The sequence below is a fragment of the Leuciscus leuciscus genome (genome assembly GCF_965113295.1).
Source record: "Leuciscus leuciscus genome assembly, chromosome: 25".
Taxonomy (NCBI): Eukaryota; Metazoa; Chordata; class Actinopteri; order Cypriniformes; family Leuciscidae; genus Leuciscus; species Leuciscus leuciscus.
In genome coordinates this window covers 16,837,099-16,860,223 of record NC_138724.1, presented here as the reverse complement: position 1 = coordinate 16,860,223, position 23,125 = coordinate 16,837,099, and the positions used below count along the sequence as shown (strand labels likewise).

At 36.7% G+C, this 23,125-nt stretch overlaps 2 protein-coding genes across 2 annotated transcripts; both read left to right on the top strand.

Annotated features, from left to right (window-relative positions):
- The first annotated feature begins 1,816 nt into the window (after positions 1 to 1,816).
- Positions 1,817 to 11,693, top strand: fnbp4 (formin binding protein 4). The gene is made up of 17 exons (XM_082159591.1): positions 1,817 to 2,004; positions 2,593 to 2,667; positions 2,897 to 3,027; positions 3,554 to 3,698; positions 3,808 to 3,952; positions 5,592 to 5,688; positions 5,802 to 6,128; positions 6,322 to 6,523; positions 7,573 to 7,664; positions 8,370 to 8,474; positions 8,574 to 8,707; positions 9,553 to 9,713; positions 10,128 to 10,369; positions 10,454 to 10,589; positions 10,688 to 10,881; positions 11,032 to 11,189; positions 11,284 to 11,693. The coding sequence occupies exons 1-17, from the start codon at positions 1,884 to 1,886 to the stop codon at positions 11,375 to 11,377; spliced, it is 2,559 nt and encodes an 852-aa protein (XP_082015717.1). The 5' UTR covers positions 1,817 to 1,883; the 3' UTR covers positions 11,378 to 11,693.
- Positions 11,694 to 12,317: 624 nt separating this feature from the next.
- Positions 12,318 to 22,789, top strand: agbl2 (AGBL carboxypeptidase 2). The gene is made up of 24 exons (XM_082159590.1): positions 12,318 to 12,785; positions 12,954 to 13,017; positions 13,094 to 13,243; positions 14,770 to 14,955; positions 15,719 to 15,826; positions 15,920 to 16,070; positions 16,174 to 16,407; positions 17,423 to 17,828; positions 17,946 to 18,088; positions 18,249 to 18,408; positions 18,501 to 18,627; positions 18,733 to 18,833; positions 18,924 to 19,036; positions 19,165 to 19,231; positions 19,324 to 19,428; positions 20,278 to 20,364; positions 20,502 to 20,615; positions 20,739 to 20,796; positions 20,898 to 21,098; positions 21,187 to 21,220; positions 21,975 to 22,090; positions 22,242 to 22,344; positions 22,447 to 22,579; positions 22,656 to 22,789. The coding sequence occupies exons 1-23, from the start codon at positions 12,780 to 12,782 to the stop codon at positions 22,571 to 22,573; spliced, it is 2,961 nt and encodes a 986-aa protein (XP_082015716.1). The 5' UTR covers positions 12,318 to 12,779; the 3' UTR covers positions 22,574 to 22,579; positions 22,656 to 22,789.
- Positions 22,790 to 23,125: the final 336 nt, after the last annotated feature.

Here is a 23,125-nt window from a genome sequence, read left to right as displayed (position 1 = left end):
GAGATATTTTCTTTTAAAGAAATTGCTTTTTAAGGACTACAACAAACGGCTGGTAAACAAGCTTCTTCCTCCAGGGTTAGTGACATCACGACCCCATAAATTTACATAAACCCCGCCCCCCGGGAACGAGATTTATAGATTATCATGACAGAATTTGCTAATCAATGACTAGAAGATAACTATAAGCTACGTAAATTCATCAACTAACCATTCAGAAATGTCCTGTTGCATGCTACATGTTGTCACTTTTTTTTTGAGTATCTCCATCATTGTCTGAACATAAAAGGTTAAAAGTGTTTGAAATTTTCAGTGCATGTCTGTGTGAGGTAAAAGGACACAAGCTGTTGAAGCTCCGCCCTCTGTGCCGGGAGCAGCAGCTCATTTGTATTTAAAGGGACAGACAGACACAAAAATGCTCACACTCAAAAAATGGCAATTTTAACATGCCATTTTGAGCTAAAACTTCACACACACACTCTGGGGACATAAAAGACTTATTTTACATCTTGTGAAAAGGGCATTATACCACCACTTTAAATAGCATTGATAAACTTGCCTTAGATAAAACATTACTGGTGTGCATTTTACATTTACATTTATTAATTTAGCAGACGCTTTTATCCAAAGCGACTTACAAATGAGAACAATAGAAGTAGTTAAATAGGACAACAATATGCAAGTGCTATGATGACTCTAATCTAACGCAGTAGCCTACATGTACTTTTTTATTTATTTATAAATAGATATAGAATAGAAGAGAAAGTGTTAGTATTAATGGATCAAGTGTTGCCGAAAAAGATGCGTCTTCAGCCGTTTCTTGAAAATGGCTACGGACTCAGCAGCTCTGGTTGAGTTAGGCAGATCATTCCACCAGCAGGGAACAGTCATGGTAAAGGTCCGAGAAAGAGATTTTGTGCCTCTTTGAGAAGGCACCACAAGACGACGTTCACTTACAAGAGCGCAAGTACCTGGATGGCACGTAAGTCTGAAGTAATGAGTTTAGGTAAAAGGGGGCAGAGCCAGTGGTTGTTCTGTAGGCAAACGTCAGTCACTTGAATTTGATGCGAGCGGCAACTGGCAACCAGTGCAATTTTGTGAGGAGAGGAGCTCTCTTCGGCTCGTTAAAGACCGCTCTAGCTGCAGCATTTTGGATCAGTTGCAGAGGGCTTAAGCCCTAAATCTTGACTTGAGACAAAACAATGGTAGGCCTACTGACATATTTTAAGATATGTCAGTGCAAGTTGCTTTCAGTTAAGACAGCTCAAACATGCATTTTAGTCCAATATTTTAGCCTTGTCTGTGCAAACGGGGGAAGATATATAGTATAAACCTCGCAAATACATGATCTGCAGTTGATAGTAGACCTATCTAAATCTAGTATAAATATAATACATAATAATATATAAAACATATATATTTTGTATGTTTTATATAAAAAACATATAAACGAATTAATAATAAACGTACGTATGTGAAAATTATTTCAAAATTCCCCACAAACAACAACAACAATAATAATTTATATTATTATTTATATATCTGTCCGTGATCTTAAATGTTTCAGATTTTTTTTTTTTTACGCAGCAGCTACACAACATGACACATTAAAAGTCCTTCTCAATACAAAAGCAAGATATAAACGAAGATCATCGGATCTTTTTTGTTATTAAATAGCCTACGGTTTCATTATACACAGCTGTTACAACATTTGCGTAAATATATATGTTTGGCAGGAAGAAATACAAAACGCTGAAGTTATATAAGAACTTTTATTTTGAAGGACACAAAGTCAATCAGCCATTTGGAAAGAAAGAGCGATCAGTTGTTCTTGTTCCACACACACAGGGCTGAGATTGAGCGGAGCTCCATTACTAACAGCAGTGATGGGGAAGAAGACTCGCACAGGCACCGGCAGGAGAACCATATTACAGCTCTCACCGCCCGGACCGAACCGCAGCGCCACGGGAGCCGCTAGAGAGGACGGGGGCGCCTCTGGATCCGAAGGTGGGCGAGAATTGAGATCTCTAGACATTATTCAAGTCGTATAAAGTCTAAGGTAGAATCAGATAACGTTAACGTTACACAAAACATGGAGCAAGACGAAACCATTTTAAGAGAAACACGCCTATGGAAAACAGGTTTATTTAGTAAACTAGTTGGCTTACATTTGCGTCATTTGGCTAATCATAATAAAAATATGATATTTGTTTTGTTTTTGGTATGAATTATAATTTTTTAATAATCACAGACAAACTGTGTGGTTCAGTTCATACCTTTTGAATAGCCGTTTGTCAAGTTTAGCTTTAGCCACAATGGTAACGTTACCGATGAACCGAAAAATGTGCCTACTGATAGAACTGGTCAAGCTGGTTATGACGTAAACAACATAAAATAATCCTTAACAATTTACTTGTAATATATATTAAAGAGGAGTGTTTCTTATTTAAGTAATTTATAAGCCGCATTTGGAGTTAGCAGCTGCACAGCGCTTCAGACAAAGCGTTAGCCAACATGCTAATTCACCCGCTCTAGGACAACTTTGTTATAAATGTTTAAAAAATGTTTTTACAAACTGGCTGTTTCCTTTTGTAGACGAACCTGAGGGTAACACAGACGGCCAGAGAGAAGTTAATGTAGTAATGAAGACACCAGCTGTGAAGGCCACACGTAAGTTACACCAAATTGTTGTCACTACATAATATAACCAATGTGTAGAATGATATTGCAAGAATACATATCATAATGTCACACACACACACACACACACACACACATATATATATATATATATATATATATATATATATATATATATATATATATATACACACACTATTACATGGGTTAAAGCATTTGAATCTAATGTTCTACAAATATCCTTGTATTTGCTCTGTAGAGGGTTTATCTCTGCTTGGAGCTTATGAAGACAGTGAAGATGAAGATTCGGCGGAAAACACCTCGACTGTCACCAAGGCAAAACATAACCAGTCTGCAGACATTGACAGCACACTTGCAAATTTTATGGCGGTGAGAGTGAAGTCATGAGCTACTTGTGCCACTAAAGGGTTAATTCACAAATTTGAAAAGTGTCATTGATTACTTCCTTACCTTCATGTTCTTCCAAACTCACACAACTTTATCTTCGGTGCACCATATTTTTGGGAAATCTAAGAGATTTCTGTCCCTACGTTGAAAGTCGATACACCCAAAACTATTGATGCTTCAAAACGTTCATAATAAAGTGGTGTAATCGAAGTCTTCTGAAGAGAGACATAATTGCTTTATATTAGGGCTGGAATGACGCATCAACATAGATTACATAAATTAGTCGATTTAGGTAGAAGTCATAGATTCGTCATGCTGTTTATATTCCCCAATGATGGCGGCTCCCAGGCATGCTGAAAATCAGCCATTATTACTCAAGTTTTGAGTAACGTGAGAGTGAGTAGGAAGAAGAAACCCTTTAAGACCAGACATGTTGATTTATGCACATTTTATCTTTAAAATTGTCTTTTTTTCTATCAACATGGGTTATCATTTGTCTTCCCCAAAGGAAATTGATGCAATTACGACCCAACCAGCACCTGAATCGGGGACAGAGGCAAGCGCACCAGCCCCAACTCCTCCTCGCCCTGAGCCCAAAACAGACCAGCAGACTCAAGAATTTCAATACAACACGCAGTACTCCCTCGCAGGAGGTACGTTTTCTAGTTGACTGGTTTGGTTTCCTACATAAGAGTATAAATCTCAAAATAATTCAAAACGTGAGAGTTAATCCGTGTTTTCTTGTGTTCGGGGATGTTGTAGCTGGGTTGGAGATGGGTGATTGGCAGGAAGTGTGGGATGAAAATACCGGCTGTTACTACTACTGGAATACTCAGACCAATGAGGTGGCCTGGGAGCTTCCGCATTACCTGGCAGACCAGATGCAGAGTCTACATCACACTGGCAGGCAAGTGCAGCAAAACCAACATTTATATAAATATTAAATTGAATATAAACAATTGAATATATTAAATAGTTAATTATGTATGTTGCAATATTATTTTATTTATATACATGTATATGTGTGTGTATATATTATTTAAAATGGTTTATTAATATTTTATACATTTTATATATTCATTTTGTTAGTATATAATATATTGTTAATAATGGAGAATGCAGGAAAAATCCTGTGTGTGAATATACATGTGTATATATAGGGCTGTGCGATATAGCTAAAAAAATTATCACGATGATATGTTTCATATCGTTCGGTATCGATAATTATTGAAATTTTTTTAGAACGTTTTTTTTTTTAAGACAAGTAGAAAAGTTTGAAATTAAACCACTGTTTTTTATTTTATTTATCCACATTAAGGCAAACAACTAATTATTTTAGTTTTAGCAGTCAAAAATAAAATGTTAAAAAAATATCTTCTTTATGTCTTATATTAAGATAAAAAAGTAAGTGTTAAAGAAACTCTTGAACTTAAAATGTTATAAAATGTGTGCAAAGTGCAATATAAAAGTGTAAACGTAGAAGAATCAAGGCAAACTTTGAGGTAGATCAACATCTGTAATAAGTAGGGGTGTAATGGTTCGCAAAATTCACGGTTCCTTACGACACAGTGGTGTCACGGTTAGGTACATTTTGAGATACAGCAAAAAGAAAGAAATGCCAAAGAAATTTCCTTGATTTAAAAAAAAATTAAATTATTAAAAAGAAAAGTTATTTTTAAATAAGTCTGAGTTTTCCCTACATCTTGAAACGTTTACTTTTATAAATGGGGGTAATATATTTGAAGGATGAACAAATGTGTTTTGGTCATCACATTAAAAATAACATTTAAATATGATAATATTTGAGTTTTGAAGTGCTGGAAAAAGATGTGTGATGTACTTGAAAGCATTTTACTATTCCTGTCAAACATGGTTACTGTGAGTGTTACTACAGTACATTAAATCCATATACAATGAATGTTGCTGATCTATGGACTTAAATATAACTAGTTCATTCATGGCACAATGTTTCTCCTGGTTTCCACGTCAGCGCAGTTTGATCCGTTAATAACGCAGAAATTTGAATGTTTCTCACTCGATCTCACGCTGATGTTATTACTTCTGTTGCGATTTCAAATGCTTTCTTTACTGGATCTCTTAGCGCTGTGTAGTAACAGTGTCGCTTGATCAAGATCGACTCGCGCTGCACTGACATTGATGGTCCAAACTGATAAACGGTCCGTGGAGCACAAAATAATAACGCAGTTTCGTTCCGCTTTCATTCCGCTTGCCATTTGATGTCGGGCGACGTTATGGTGGTCGCGCGTGCATTTGAATGAAAATATTGAGCGCTATATCGAAAATGTTTTATATCGTTACCGACAATGGTGTACTGTCGATAAATACCGATATCGTTTTATCGCCCAGCCCTATGTATATGTATATATATATACACACACACACATGTACAGTATATAGGAATTTTATCATGTATTATATATAACTCTTAGTTGAAGTGATCTTAGTTTAAATGTGTGTGTGTGTATATTGATATACATGTATTTATCGTGTATTTGATATCTTACTTGGAATGTTATTTTCCACAGCTCATCTGTAAATGGCAATGGTGTTGCACATCATAGTAGTTATACTGAACCGCCTGTTGCAGCTGCTCCTGCATCTAAGAGAGAAACCAAAAAGAAGGCAAGGAATTTTTTTGCGACTTCCCCTTTCATTACATGGGATGGGAAAACTACTAGAAATTATTTTATTTTTACAGTTTGGTCATTGGTGTAATTCGTGCTCTATCCTCACAGGAAGTTATCGAGAGTGTTGTGGCTTTGACCAGCGAGGAAGAAGAGAGGAGAGGAGTGGCAGCTACTCTTCTTGCTCCTCTCATCCCAGAAGAGGTGAAGGAGGCAGAGGAGAAGTGGAGAAAGAAGGTTCTGGCCATAGAGGAGACCGTAGAAACGGCCCAGGAACTAGAGGGAGAAGGCACTCCGTCTTTGGACTCCCCAGCTCTCCGGGACACGGATAGTCAGAGTAACCAGCGCAGCAGGAACCAATCGGCAGAATCCTCCGACAGGGAGGAGGAGGCAGAAGAAGACACCATGGAACTAGAACTAGCGCTAGAGAGGAAAAAAGTGAGTTGCATCATTAGAAATAACTCATTAGTCTATATTGTATGAATATTCCTATATTCTGATAATGAATGCCTCATGTAAACATCTTGGTCTGATTTTCATAAGCCAGTATTGTCAATGAATTAGTATTTTATTACTTAAATATAAGGTTTCTTTTTTGAAATGGTGATATTGAAAGTTTGTTGTTCTGCAGGCTGAGCTTCGTGCCTTGGAGGAAGGTGACGGCAGCGCCGGTGGTTCGAGCCCCTGTTCTGAAGCTAGTCAGGATGGGCCTCGTAATTTACTCTTGAAGAAGAGCAAATGGAAGACGGCCTTCATCCGCGCGCCAAGTCCTGACTCGAGCAGCCGGGGCTCGGACAAGGCGGGATGGGCCACTCCAGAGCACTCAGACAATGGTAAAGATTTGCAGGAATAACTGAAGTTTGGAAATGATTTTGATTCACAAACTTGTGATTCGATTCTATTCAATATCGATTAATTTGGATATATATCAGGTACGCTACATGGCAAATTTTCTCAGAAAAAAAAAACTCAACTAATTAGTACTGTAAACTAAACATGGATTACATTGATACATTACTCTTAATATTGAAGGTTAAATAACTGATTTATATACAAACAATTAAATTACATTTTATCGTAATAAAGTTATGACTAACTTTATTATTACATAATAATGTTTCTACTCCAAATTGTTTTTTGAAATATAAACATTTAAAAGGTAGCTGTCATAAACATTTGATTGATTATTCAAACATTCATTAAATATTGAAGAACAGTAAAACATGTAATATAGTGCATAGTATATATTTAGCAAAATGCTTCTCTAGATACATTTTTTCTAGTTTATGGTCACTGAATGGCTTTTCTGAGGTAAATGTAATATTACGTGACATTGTTTATTGATGTCTTCCCGTGGTTGAAGCACTGATTGAGAGATTACATGTGACGTGATAGGGATTCTGGTGAGTTGTACTGCATCTTTCAACATACCTTCTGATGTTCATAATGTTTATTTCGTGCTGTAACTAGTAGTAAAGAAGAAGAGATGATCAGTTCACGTGCCGCTTCGCTTGAACTGAGGTGGCAACAGCGATTCGTCACGCCACAATAAAGAGCGCCAAAGCGGTATTTATTGTTTGAATTTCATAAAATGGACAGAATTTGAAATCAGAGACTTTGTTTCATATCAACAGTAACAAAGCACAACGCTTATTGCGATTTATTGAATGGGAGGCACGAAAGCTCTGTTCATTCATCACCTGAAAAGAGCAGACTAAAAATTTGCAGATTGATTCTTGGGATTTAAGAATCGATATTGGTTCATAAAAGTGAGAATCGATTGAAATCGAGAAATCGATATTTTTAGTAATTAACCTGACAGAAATTAGGTTTTGTACATCGTGAATGAATGAATGACTTACTGAACCTTTTGCATTTCAAGCACATTCCAAAACGGCCGAGAAGCAAGGAGAAGAAGATGAAAAGGAGAAGCCTGTAACCAAAGCTCTTCAGAAGGAAGAAGAGGACCTCAAGGTATTTTTGATACACGCCCCTGTTCTTATTGTGTGCAAATAAACTACACATTTTTCACAATCTATTAGGGATGCACGAATAATTATATATATTTGAAAGCCGATAACCGATATATTGGCCGATAAATCTAAATGAAAAATGTTATATAATTTAGGGAGCCTGATTACAAAAGCAAAAGTCTCACCATTAAAAGCCATGTCCCAAGCACACTATTATAGTGTTCTCGTTATAATTTTATGTAGCCTATATGACAGACTTGCTTGCTGCTGTATTTTTCTTTTTTGAAGTGATTCTAATCATATTTCAAGCAATTTAAAACCATCATGGTGAACAGTGCGCATCTGGAGTGTCTCAGCTGAAGGAAATAATCCATTATCGGCTTTAATATATTGGCCAAATTTTCTTAATGGGCCGATAACAATATAATAAAAAAAAATTTATACAAATATTGTACATCCCTAGAATCTATCGTCACTGTAATGGCTTACTTAAGTTTGGGGTCAGCATCATTACTCAAGTCTTCAGTGTCACATGATCCTTCAGAAATCATTCTAAATCTGCTAATTTCTAAATTTAAAGAACATCTGGTATACCTCATAGTTGCACTACTATGAGAAAATGAGCTACAAGTTAGTTATTGGTAATATGAAATGTCTTGTGACAGCAATGCTCTTTATTAAAAGTTGTCCATGTCGCCTGTTTTAGTTTCAGATCGGAGAGCTTGCCAACACACTCACCAGCAAAATGGAGTTCTTGGGAATTGACAAGAAAACCATTTCGAACTTTCAACTGCTGTTGCTGCAAACGGAGGTAAGAAAACACAGACAATAAGCTCACAAGCGCAGTTAGTTGTTTATGCTTCCGATCCATGTATTGAAATGGCCCTTCGACTTGTTTTCCTTCCTCCAGACGCGGATCGCAGACTGGCGAGAGGGCGCTCTGAACGGAAACTATCTCCGGCGCAGGCTGCAAGAAGCCGCCGAGCACATAAAACATTACGAACTTAACGCCACTCCCAAAGGCTGGTCCTGCCACTGGGACAGGTACGCGCTCCTTACCTTTCACATCCTTATCACTCCCCCTCCCTAAAAGTCCCCCTCCTCATGTGACGATTGACACTGCCTCCGCCGCTATGACAAACGCGCGACTGATTTGCACTTGGTTGTATTACTGGGGAGTGTTTACGAGCACGGATAAAGACAGAAGGTAATCCTGATAAGGGAGCGTCTCTAAAGTGCCAGCCTGACCACCAAAGAATTGGGGCCCCATCTCTTCCCCCTCAAAGTCAGTCAAAAGGGTTAGGAAGGTGGTTGCGCGTGCGAGAGCTTTGAACTTTGCAGGACTGCCCCCAAAATGATGGGAGAAATGAGTGACCATGTGGAAGCAGCGTGTCACACGAGCATCAGTAAAGGAAGACGATGCCTTGCCTTCGGAGCCTGAAGGTCAGACCAATCTATTTCATTGTTTTACTGGATTTCTTTTCCATGCTCTATTGATGATTGTTAAATAAAAATGTTGTCTTTTACCCTCTGTTAAAGATGCCTGCCTTAAGGCATCTAGCGGAGGGGTTTTGTCACTGTCAGTGTGAGTATTGCCATGATTTGTAACGATGTTGGTAACTTTTCAGGATTGGAGATTTCTCTATTTTTTTTTGCCATGTTTTTTATTTTTTATTATTTTTTATAGAGATTAAGGTGGGTTCTTTATTAGCGCACCCATTATAATCTGGTTTCTCCTCTGGGCTCCCAATGAAGCCCAGTTCAAGATTCCCTCATTAGGGAACTAGAGCCCCCCCTTCCCTTTGACTCTCCAAGGGTCTCACGACCTTGAAATCAGTTGAGGGAAAAGTTGCTAAGACGCATCTGTGTGTTTGTTTCTCCACCTCTAGAGAGCACAGGCGGTACTTCTATGTGAACGAGCGGACCAATGCTTCCCAGTGGGAGTTTCCTGTCGTGAAGGAGGAAGAGGAAGCCAAGCCGCCCCTGCCGCCCACAGCTGCAACCGGAGATACAAGCCAACCTTCTGCAGAGACCGCTGGTGCTTTAACAGGTCAGGGTTGTTGGTCATGACATCTTTACTTAAAAATACATTAATTATACATACAATGACTTGATTACACCTCTTTCATGATGAATAGGTTTTTAGATTCTAATAATGTTAAAATCACCAATTGCATAGGCTGCAGTTTTAATTAAATATATGCACTGCATGTTTCAAGTGTAATTTTACAGTTATACTTATAATTATGTTTAATAATTACAATAGTAATATTTCATATTGGTTAATTTATTTTTATATATATATATATCGTGCTGTCAAATCGATTAATCACATCTAACAAAAGTTTTTGTTTATGTAATATATGTGCGTATATGCTATGAACACAGACATACCCTTTTTTATCATGGCAAAGTAACATAATGCATGATGTATTATGAATGCTTTTTTTAATTTTATTAACAGGAACTTCTTTAGAAGTGCAGTCTTATTGGTTGGCTCCCCAGCCTCCTCAGCCACCATTGCCTCCGCTTCCTCCAAATGTCCCGCCCCCTCCACCTACAGAGCAACCGCCTCCCCCCCCTCCACCACCTGAATCTCCACCTCCACCCCCTCCACCACCCCTCGAGGATGACGGAGAGATCGAGGAAGTGGAGATGGAGGATGAAGACTCAGAGCCTCCGGCTCCTGGAACAGAAGAGTTCAAGGTCACTTTTTTGTTGTTGTCTTGAGTCAAGATTGTTTAGCTTTAGTGCAAAGTAAAGCTATACGTTTTGATGTCTCTTCCTTAGGCGGCTGAAGCAGCAGCATCTCTGGTATCTGCAGCTAAAGCACAGAAACGCAAGGCCCCAGGCTCAGTCCCGCTGCCCAAAACTGTCACCATCGGCAGCAGCGCCATTCTTTACACTCAACCCATTGCCACAGCTGGTAAGAATAAATTACTTTTATACATTACATCAGTATTTTCAAAAAGTCCTGTCTTGTGGCAAGATGTTATTCCTCATGTTCCTCTCGTTCTTTCACAGCCCCACTTCTGGTTGGTAATGCTTACTGGGGGATGCCTGCTACAGTTGCACCTCCTCTGCCTTCAGAAAGCATCGTCCCACCAATGCCAGCCCTGCCCCCCCTACCACCCCCTCCTGCTCCACAACCTCCCAGCGTCCTGGAACCCATAAACAAAGTCCTTACAGATAAAACCAAGAAACTAAAAAAGGAGAAGGTAGGTGTTCTCCTGTTTTTGAGTTTTTGCTTTTTTTTATTAATTATTTTTTGGTTTTTCATTTTATTTTTTTCTATATTTCTATATTTTTCTATGATTTTTAGAAAGAATTAATAGGGAATAATTTGCTGTGATTTTATTTTCGGAAAGACAAAGAAGAGCAAGACGAAGATGCCGTCCCTTGTAAAGAAGTGGCAGAGCATTCAGAAAGAGCTGGATGAAGAGGAGAAGTCGAGCTCGAGCGATGAAGATCGAGATCAGCTCAACAGCAGACGCATCGAGGAATGGAAAGTGCAACAGCTTTCAACGTAAGTTTGAAGAATCCAGTGCCAAGATTATCTACACACATTTGAGAGAAAATACAGATTGTTCACGTACTTGTCTTTTTGTCTTCGTTTGCAGAGGGAAGGCTGGGAAGAACGCTAACTTTGAAGCACTGCCTGAAGACTGGAGGGATAGACTGTTAAAGAAAAAAAGAAAGATGCAGAGTTCGTAATATCAGTCTTGGGCTAAACTGCGTTTTGGCATTGTGTCTCACTTACTAAGCTTCAGTGGACTTTGAATGTTTATTTTTGATATGCGCACATTACCTGTCGGAGCCTATTTTAGGTAAACTTCGTGCTGTTAAATTCAAATGCATCATCTTGTGACTCTAAGGTATACTTTGTCCAAAAGTTATTTTAAAGATGCAGTGAACTTGAAACCAGGTTAAACATGTACAGAATTTTTTGTTTTACTTTTCTTTTTTTTTATTACCCTAACCATGAAACCTGTGCACGATTTGTCTATAAATTAAAACGTAATGAAATCAATATTAAAGGACTGTTTTATTTCTTCAGTTTCTCAGAACTGTTATCTTACAAAAAAATTATACGTTTTGTACAATATCAAGGGTGCGAACATAAGCTGTACGGTTATCTCTGCTCTTTTACATTGCTGTAACTGTATCCAGCTAAGATTAATCTCAGATCAGACAAATTGACCACTTTTAACAAGACTTTCAGCCATGCTTCCAAAAAATCATAGTTAAAACTTCCAGTTGTAAACTTCAATAGTTGAAACTTCTTGGCCTCTCCATTGCACTTTAAAGTATGCTTCATATGTGAACTAAGTATCTTTTTTTTTTCCCCACTGATGTGTGATGAACAGTCAACTCAACAAAAATGCCATGTTCACTATGTCTTACTTTTAAATCTTGTGATGTTCAGTGTAAATGTTCCCTGAATTGGGTCTGTAGAGCCATTGAACTTTTTCTACATTGTAGATAATAAACTTTTTTTCCACAAAAATTTTGTTCAAGAAACTGTTCTGTTATATGAGCTGTTATCATTAACTAAAGCTATTTAAACTATCCCTTTAATGATTCTAAAAATAACATTGAGCTGTTGGCCTTTATTATATGATATCTATGGTTATGACCCCAGCAGTGCAAGAAACGTTATGCTTTAGACTTTTTAAAGCAAAATATTAATTTCCCCGTTATTTTATTTTACATTTACATATTTATCTAAAAACATTAAACAAATTGAAAGGAAAATATATTTCACAATAAGTGTTTTTATTGCTTTCTGCTTTACGTTTTTGCAGCGTGCTTTACACATACAGGAAACATGCGTCGTGCCCATGGCAACCGTGACACAAATGGCGTCTATGGCGCCTCAACAATAATTGTAACGATGAGATTTGCATCAAAAAGTGTAACGTTAACTGTTTAGCTCTCTACTAGAGCCATATTTATTTTAAAATACTAATTTGGGACAATACGCAGTTTTCCTTGGCGGATTAAAACAAGGTATTCTCAACTAACCAGCGATATTTTGTCAAGCGCTTGTAAACTGTACAGTTGTTTACGATGACCTAATGACCCGCGTGCACTCGCATTGCTTTGAGGTTCGGGAATGCAGGTGAGTGATGGCTCAAAATTTACTGCTGCTTTGCACTCTACGGTTACAGTCTAATATTACCCAGTTAGTTAACATGCCAGCTCACTGATACTCAATGCCAGTTAACCTTCTGCCCCTTTGCTTTTATTTAAACGCACTTCTTTGTTCTCTTATCATGTTGACCAAAAGAAACCAGATGATTCATACGAGAGATTCATTTTGCTCCATCTTCAGCATTATGGCTTCCTCTCAGGTAAGTCATTCAAGTCAACCTTAAATCAGCTGTCCTCTAAAATAGCATTACATATTATTTTTCTATTTCTGTATAGACAACGACTCCTCTATGCATTCTGGTGTCCCCTTTAAAAGAGAGTGGGAGGAAAACCAAGATTCAACTGCCTCAGGCACGCTCAACTCTCCATCTGAGAGCAATGACTCCAACCTAGAAGAGGAACAAGAGGAACCCAAGCCATGTCAAAGTAAATATGTAAAATTGGCTCTATTGACAGTTTGGAATCCCATTTTGCAACATTAAAAATCATGTTTAGGTAAATTATAATTATGATATAAAATGTAATCACTCATGACCTACTAAGTCAGAATTATGATGTAAACCTTTCCACTTAATTGTCATCATTTCAGCTTTTTATCTCATGAGACATAATGGAAAAAAATATATATCGTAATTTTGCCATTATTTAAACTTTTTATCTCATAGTTTGTGTCAAATGTTTGAAGTTTTATATCATAATTGTTTAAGGATGTCAAAATTTTGACTTTTTAAATCTAATAATTTCAAGTTAAAAGTAAAAAATTATGAGATAAAATTATGGTCGAGCTGAAATTATGAGAATAGCTAAAATTATGAGATAGAGTTGAAATTGAGATAAAAAGTCATAATTATTATGAAAAGCCATCACTTTTTAAATCTCATAATCTTGATTTGTCATCATTTTGTCTTTTTAACTGATAATTTTGACTTTAGGTAATCATTTTGACTATTTTCTCAAAATTATGACTTAGTCTTATATCTTATATTTTTTGCTTTTTTCATAGTTTTGACTTTATTTCATGATGTCATAACTGACTTTTTATCTCATAATTTCAGCTTAGTTTGTGATACATTTCACAAAATTGTCTAATTATGTCAAAATTTTGACTTTTTAAATCTACTAATTTCAACATTATTTTGAAATTATGAGATACTTATAACTATGAGAAAAGTCAAAATTTTGAGACAAAATGATGAGATTTTGAAATTGCGATTTGAAAATGAGATTTGCAATTTAGATAAAAAGTCATAATTATGTTTTATTTCATAATCTTCATTTATGTCATAATTTTGTCTTTTTACCTGATAATTTTGACTTAGTGTGTCATTATTTTGACTATTTTCTCAAAATTATGACTTTTATGTCAATTTCGACTTTTTATCTTATTATGACTTTTTTTTTTTTTTTACTTTTTTCGTATTTTATTTCATGATGTGATGACTTTGACTTTTTATCTCATAAGTATGATTTACCAAAGCATGATTTGTTTTTCTGATTTGGTGAAAATTGGCTTCCATAATGAAGCATGATATGATATGTCAATTTAAATATTGTAGCGTACAAGACTAAATAGAGCTGATCTCATGTAAAGATGCCATATGCTGTGACATCACCATTGTAAATTGCGCCATATATTTATTTATTTATGTATTTATGTATATTTAGTAAATTATTTACATATATATATTTCTTTCAAGTTGCCACACAATCTGTAACACTTGAGTCCAACCAGTTAAATCTCATTTGAAATTCACTGCCTTTATAAAAGATTCAGACACTAAGAGCGCATAATTGTTTTAGGGAGCATGTACCTGTGATGTGTCTTGGTTACATGGGTAATGTCGATAATCGTTGCTGGTGACGGATGCTTCTCACATGTCTTTTAACTACAGCATGTCTGTTGGCTAATAGGTTTTGCCTTAGTATGTATGTGTGTATCTTTTTTCCTCAAGGTTTTTTCAGCTTAGACAAAGTTCTTAAAACCCGGCAGCTTGTTTTCGACTTTGACGGGGAGCGGCCCATTCCACGACTAAGGGACCCCTTGGACCTCTTCACAATCCCATCTACCTCCTGTCCATTCCAGGGCGTCCGCTGGCCCATAGAATGTGAAGTGATCCGTGACAAAGTACAGCATATAGGTATCAGTTTAGCTTGTTCAAAAATAAAAGTTTGTAACTTTTTTAAACACAATTAATACAGTATATTAATACAGTCAGACTGATACTGGATCTGTAGTGATTTGTGTGAAGGCACTTTTTTTCTGAACACAGAATCTGTGAATTTATTATTAAATTTTATTTTTTTATTTTTTTATTCAAAATTATTTTGTCTATTTTTTTGGAGAGAAAAGTCAAAAATGATCCTGAAGAAAAAAGGGAAAAAAAGGAAAACATATTCTTTGACGTAATATTGTACCATTCCTTAAAAAAAGCAGTAGTTTTGTTTATTTTATATATATGTATCATTTATTTATTTTTAACATTTATATGCCAAATAAATGTCATGTTGTGCGACCAACATGCAGAAAAAATTAACATGATATGATGACAAGACAAGTTTAGTTCAGGTTGTAAAGTGTCATGTAGTGTGACTCACCCAAAATTAATGACATATGAATTACAAAAATATTTTTTGCCATGCAAAATATGTTTGACAATAATAAAGTTTCACCCATTTTGATGTTATTTTTGCCCCAAACTGATAATAATTATGAACAAACAATTCATGAAATTTATTACAATTCTTTTTCCTTGCAAAATATATTTTAAAACAGTTTTGAAAATTATAATTAAGTTAATGTTTCACCCTATTGAAACTAGATTTTTGAAATCTTTTTGTACGTCTTAATTCATAAATGAGGGCTTTAAACCCTCCATTTCTTCTATATCTTTTGAAAATCAGAATGGGACCCCTCAGAGCCGGAGCCATTCTATCAGCCAACAGGTGAGGAGCAGACTCCCATGTCAGTAGGAGAGGTGAGAGGAAACACTGTCTACTGCATAGACCCAGGTAAGAAAAATACTTTTCTCAGTGTGAAAACCTCTAGCTACTTCCATACTGTGGTTTTATATCCTCACTTCTTGGTTCACCGCACCATTTTAGCCACAAAAACCTTCTACTTCACCTACTCTCGTGTGGGTGGGAGCAGAGGACCCATTCAAAGTGCCACATCCTGTGCCAACCATCAGGAGGAGCCTACGCTAGCATTCGAGTCTCGTTTTGAGAGTGGAAACCTTCAAAAAGCAGTGCAAGTGTGAGTCAGACAGCTTCATAAACACTCCCATAAATACTTATCTGTCTTTTCAGAGCCTGTATATCTTGATTTAATGTAAACCTGTCTGATCTGGGTGTTCCAGTGGTCAGTTTGACTATGAGCTGACCTTGCGTACTGACTTGTACACCACTAAGCACACTCAGTGGTTCTACTTCCGGGTGAGGAACATGAGGGCAGGCGTCACCTATCGCTTCACCATCATCAACCTGATGAAGTCCAGCAGTCTGTATGATGCCGGTATGCGCCCGTTACTCTACTCTGAACACGATGCCTGGCTGAAGAGGGAAGGATGGCATCGAGCAGGAACCAACATCAGGTGACAAATAGTGATTTGTCTCTATGTTCTCATTGTAATGTTTTGTGAAGACACAAAAAGTTGTGGCTCAGTTATATTCTAATATGTTCACGATAAATAAATAGAAAAATATTTGTAAAAATTAGTTGGAAGCCCATTTCTGCCACATAAGAAAAAAAATCATGCTTTCGTAAATCATAATTACGACATAAAACAATTAATTGACAAAAAGAGTTGATATGATGAGATACTAAGTCGAAATTACGAGATATACCCCCGGTTTCACAGACAAGGCTTGAGTCTAGTCTCCGACTAAAATGCAAGTTTGAGCTGTTTTAACTGAAAGCAATTTGCACTGACATATCTTAAAATATTTGTTTTAAGATATGTTTTGTCTCAAGATGCACACCAATGCTTTTTTTTTCTAGGGCACGTTTATAAAAGCTACTTAAATGTCCTTTGAACTAATGCTAAATCCTGGCTTAATCTAAGCCCTGTCTGTGAAACCAGGTCAACCAACAAGTCCAGCAAGTCATAATTATGAGATAAAACATTGAAATTATGAGGGTAAATTAGAATTATGAGATAAAAAGTCAAAATTTACCAAGTTACTAAGTCATAATTATGAGATAGAAAGTTGTAATTATGACAAAAGCCATTTTTGTCATAATTGACTTTTGTGTCAATTTAGAGTTTATAGTAGTTAAGTTAGTATCTCTTAATTTTGACATTTTATGTCATAATTTTGACATTTCTATCATAATTATGACTTAGTATCTCATAATTGTAACTTTTTATCTCATAATTATGATTTACCAAAGCATGATTTTTCCCTTATGATATCAGGACACTGAAATTATGGGCTTTATGCACCCCCAAAAATATTAAAATGAATTTTAATTCAGAAATTACAAACATGCTCACCAAACGTGAGGTGTATTTAAGTCTTTGTATGTTGAAATGGCATATATAAATTATTAATAGATCCGGACAAAAAAGGGTGGGTGTTATTATTGACCCAACTACTGTCGTTTAGGTACTACAGAAACAACCTTGAGCAGGATGGTAAAGCTCTGTACTCCCTCACCTGGACCATGGAGTTCCCTTATGACGGTGACACCTGCTACCTGGCCCATAGCTACCCTTATACATATTCAAACCTTCAGCATTACCTGCATGAGGTCATCTCAGACCCTGTCCGTGCAGCTTACTGTAAACTGCGGGTGCTCTGCCGTAGTCTGGCGGGGAATGCGGTGTATGTGTTGACTGTAACATCACCGTCCAGCAGCTTAGCAGAACGGAAAGCCAAGCGGGCAGTCGTCGTGACGGCACGGGTGCACCCAGGAGAAACCAACAGCTCTTGGATGATGCAGGGCTTTCTGGAGTTCCTGCTGAGCGACTTGCCTGACGCTCGTTTGTTGAGGGAAATTTTTGTCTTTAAGGTGAGGGAAGGAGGGCAAGGCACGGATGGAGAATGGGTTTTGGCGAAAATTTCATGCCAAGTGCTTCACGAAATGTAAACAGTTGGATTACCACAGTAACGGATGTTCTGGCCGCAGGTTATACCGATGCTAAACCCTGACGGTGTGGTGGTGGGAAACTACCGCTGCTCACTCACAGGCCGCGATTTGAACCGAAACTACCGCAGTCTGCTGCGCGACTCTTTCCCCTGTATTTGGTACACTCGCAACATGGTGAAAAGGTGAGTGATGATTGTGCCACTCTTTTAGCATGCTAATGCGACACATTTTGTGTATGCACAAGGTGCAAGGTGCACACAGATGTCACTTTCAAAGCATGCTTTCTGAGCTTTCTGTTGGTTGGTTGGTGGTATACACCTGGCTAATTTGATGATCCCACAGGTTGCTTGCCGAAAGAGAAGTGGTGGTCTACTGTGACTTTCATGGTCATAGCAGGAAAAACAATGTGTTCATGTATGGATGTAATGATCGGAAAGATGCCTCCCAGTGTCTTCAAGAACGCATTTTCCCGCTGATGATGAGCAAGAATGCTAAAGACAAGGTTAGCTGTGGCCATCATTGTTGTAATCGCATAGCATATTGTCTCTCATGCATGCAACGTCTAAATTTTGAATGAATGCTTTTGTCTTTTAGTTTTCCTTTAGGAGTTGCAAGTTCAAAATGCATAAAAGCAAAGAGGGCACCGGCCGCATCGTCATGTGGAGACTAGGCATTAGGAACAGCTACACAATGGAGTCTACTTTCGGAGGCTCAACATTGGGTACGTACTTCAAGTTATCAAAAAAGTTGTCCAACTCTTAAATGTGAAAGGTTTGCAGACTGTTCCCTGGCTGTGCACGCTCATGTGTTTTGTATTCATTTGTAGGGGACAGGAAAGGAACACACTTCAGCACGCAGGACCTGAAATCAATGGGCCATTGCTTTTGTGACACTCTGCTTGACTTTTGTGACCCCGACCCAGCCAAGGTGACCTGTCTTTGAGCTGTACTCATTTTTAATATTGCTTTGAAAGCACATAATTGATTGAAAAAAATGTATTTAATACATTTTAAACAGACCAAACACTGTCTGGAGGAGTTAAGGGTGTTATTGAGACAAGAGGTCAGACGGAAGCTGGGAAGAGAAGTGGACTCTTTAGAGGATCTGTCTGACATTGACATCGAGTCCAGGTAAAAGTACAGTCAAATAAAAACTATTTGAAACATATTCCATTAAAATATGTTTCTTGTGAACATTTGATAACTCCATGTCAGAACAAACCCTATCAGTTATTTCACAATGTTGATGTTTTGTGCAGCACAAGTGGATCAAACAGTACCGAATCAGACGGACTTCCTGTTCATCTTTTAAATGCCACAAACAAGGTGCAGTATGCCGCAAACCCTCTCAGTGACATCCTTAAGACGATTTTCCTAAATTTTCCTTTATTACTCTGTGGTTTGTATGACAAAAACAGGGAAAGAAAAAACACCTAAGAAGCCGTAAAGAAAGAAACATACTCCGGCAAGAACGAGTACGGAGTGCAGGACCCACAATTATTCACAGGAACATCAAACATTTGGTAGGTCTTACTAAATATTCATTTTTATAGGTTATTTCTAATTGATTATGATCTAAAATCTGCAAAATACACAAACGTTTAGGTACAATAATCTAATTTATTTATTTAAAGGGGAGAAACCGGTGGCCGTTAAGTGAACTGCAGCCAGCAACTTATTGCTTGTGCTCGCACTCGTGCACACGTTATGTACACAAGACTGAACACGATTCAAGGCCCCAATATAATCATAGCGAAGTTCTTTTTCATTATTTGCCTAGAAGTAAAAAGTTGGAAATACCTTTGCCTTAAAATAGCTTGAATGTAACTCTACACCCTTGCCTCATTTAGTATACACGGTTCTATGACTATGCAAATTAGCCCCGCCTCCATTCACTCACACCAGCTCAGGGATCAACTCGTTAACGATCACATGTTGACATGATTGGTTACAATGTTGTTTGTGACGTCAGAAACACCAGCGATTTCAAACCGTTTTTTTTTTTATATTAAAAATGGTAAAAATACAATTGTAAATACTCAGCAATGGTGTTGACTTATGAATTTGCACTTGGTTTATCTTAAAGCATATTAAAAACACCACATAGACATATAAACAACATTAAAAGATTGATTTTCAAGGTTGATTTTTTGTTTTGTTACAAGGGGTTTTGTTGTAAGTAGTTCACATGTTGGCAAACAAATAAAGTTTGCCCCTTTAAATAAATACATGTATGCATTGAAATAAATAATAAATGTATTTGATAGGTGTAGAAATTTCATTGCTTTAAATCTTATTTAAAATGTGTTTAAAAGTAAGTATATGGTTTCAATTAGAAGTGTAATCATTAATAGCTGTATGCCTTTCTGAAGGATCCTGTGCCCTCAAGTGAAGATGCAGTCAAAGTGAGAATCCAAGAGAAAACTATGGGCTATATGAAGGACACTAAGAAACAAAAGGTAATGAATCGACATTCTTTGTGTCCAAATTGATCAGCAAAAACACATAAATGGGTGCTATATGATGTAAAATACCAAAGTTATAGGATTTAAACTCAATAAAATGGATAAAACGATATATTCTCTGTGATGTGTAGGTGCCAAGTTCAGGCAGGGCGAATCAGACTGTGAGGTCTTGGATCCCTCATCCAACCACTCGCATAGGTGTTCTAGATAATGTTGCAGATCATTGGGGGAACAGACTAGATAAGGTAACTGATCTGAATAGATATTTACATTATCAGGCATCAAATTTAATTATTTGACCATCAAATGATTTAAGATATGACAGAATACATGGAACAACAAACAAAAAGATAGCCTATTTATTCCAGGTTGCGCCTGCCACCAATTTGCGCAATGGTTTTTCATCTTTTCGGCACTCTGTCTCAGGTAGATACACTTAAATATATAAAAATGAATCATATGCTTTCTTTTCCATCAAGAGAAGTTCATGAAGTCTGTTTTTTTCATGAAAATGTCATGTGTTTCAGTTGATCCTGGGGACAAAACGAATCAGCACACTACCTCATCTGCCCCCCAGGGGCAATTGCAACGGCAGACCCTCTTAGTTACTGGAGGTCATAAAAGATGTCCGTCTGTACCAGCCTTCAGAGAAAGAGCCCTGACTATACCAGTCCAATCCTACACAATGCCCTTCTACCCCGATTTCAGACCCCAACCACAAATCAAAGGTATATCTTTTTTTTATTACTGACAGGCAGATTTTCATCAACATTTTGACCACACTGATGACATCTTTATCATTTTGCTGTCTCACAGAAAGATCTCATATTTCAGACATTATGCAGAGGAGGTGAGTAGGCTAACTACATCACATGACCGCAAATTACACTTCACAGTGGAAGTGGCGTAATAATACCAGAACACCTTACTACATAGTAATTCTCTGGCATTCTTTTTTTTTTTTTATGTGTGTAATATATATATTATTTACATAATTTATTTAGCATAAACAGGATTATACAACATAAATAAAATATGTAAATAAATATATTATGCTAATGTTTCAAGTGTTTATGCATATAAATAAATTGTATGCATATACAGTGTGTGTATATATATATATATATATATATAATTGACCTATTTTATTATATAATTCATTATATATAATGTAACTGCATATACTGTACATAATACTATAATAATATATACATACATTATTTAGATAAATAATGAATACATTATATATATTATTTGATAAATAATGTGTATAATTTTTTATAATGTATACATAATTATGTAATTGTGTATTCATAAAAATGTCTATGAAAATGTGTGTGTGTTTATATATGTGTGTATATAAATAATCTCACATATACAGTATATGTATATACATATATATATACACACACACACACACATACATATTTATATATATATATATATATATATATATATAACGATTATATGCATACACAATTACATTATATTATTTTATAAATAATATATATTATGTATGAATTATTAATGTAGATTTAAATGCACAAACTTTCTTGAAACATTAAGATAATAATAAATACAAAAAAATAAAGGACTTTTCCCAGTCAACAGAAACTCAGGCAGGAAAGACAGATGCAAGCGACCCAAATCCCTGTCAAACACTTAATGCCACTAGACAACATGGGAACGCTGAGGATCAGTCATAAGGCAGATGGACAAGGTAAATATTTAATATTTCTTTAAAAATGACCATGTCTGATATACTTGGACAAACGTGAAATTTAGATTTAAATATTAATTTAAATAAAGCCTCCAAATGTTTTTGTCAGTGTATTATGATACTTGTAACCCTCATTTTCCCATGTGACCAGATGCTGTGGCCGGCCTTGCATCACCAGATAGAGAGCAGTCCAAGAGGGACGCTGATCAAATCAGGAAACAAGATGGCTCATGTTTCCTCCCTGACCTGCACAGGTTTAACTCATTATTTTTCTGGAGGTTTGCTTGACACCTGTCACACAGACTGCAGAATGTCACCAGCCGTTCTTACCGCTGTCATTGTGTGTTCCTCTATAGCCATGCTCAACCGTCTGGGAACCAGGCTGCGTTCAGAAGTCTGAGGTTAGGGAGGCTGCCTAAAGGAAGCAAAACTCAGGTTTCTGGAAGAATTGCTGCTTCCACAGAAAGCCTGAGTGAGCAGTGAGGAGAGGTACGTCGCAAAAAGAACATTTGCACATTTTGCTCAATCGTAGCAAGTTAACCCATCAGCTGATTTCCATGACAAGGTTTCATCTGCAAGTGGAGGACGAGTCCGCAGATGGTCTTCCTCAAACATCGCACACGCAGAAGTCTCAGGAAAAGCAGGTCAAGCTAGGCAAAAGCACGTGAAGAATATGACGAGAGCAAGAGGTGCTTTCTTGTGAAGCCAAGTGCCTGAATACAGACATGCAATCATATGTCATTCACCAGTTCAGTTCAGTGCAGTTCATCATTTTCTGTACATTTAATAAAAGGGAAAGAATACTGGAAAACAAAGACTTTTTCTCTTGTTTTTACTTTTTAGCCATTCCCTTCTATTGAAGAGATGTCCTTATTTGAATGTGTGTGTGATAAGCATGATTTGTTCTTTTTTTTTTTTTTAAGTGATGTCTAATTAAATAATGTGTGGAAGTGATTTCTAATGAAGCTGATTTTTTAATTAAATTTGTAATTTTGTTAAATTCAGCATCAATAAATAATATGATTTAGTGGTTTA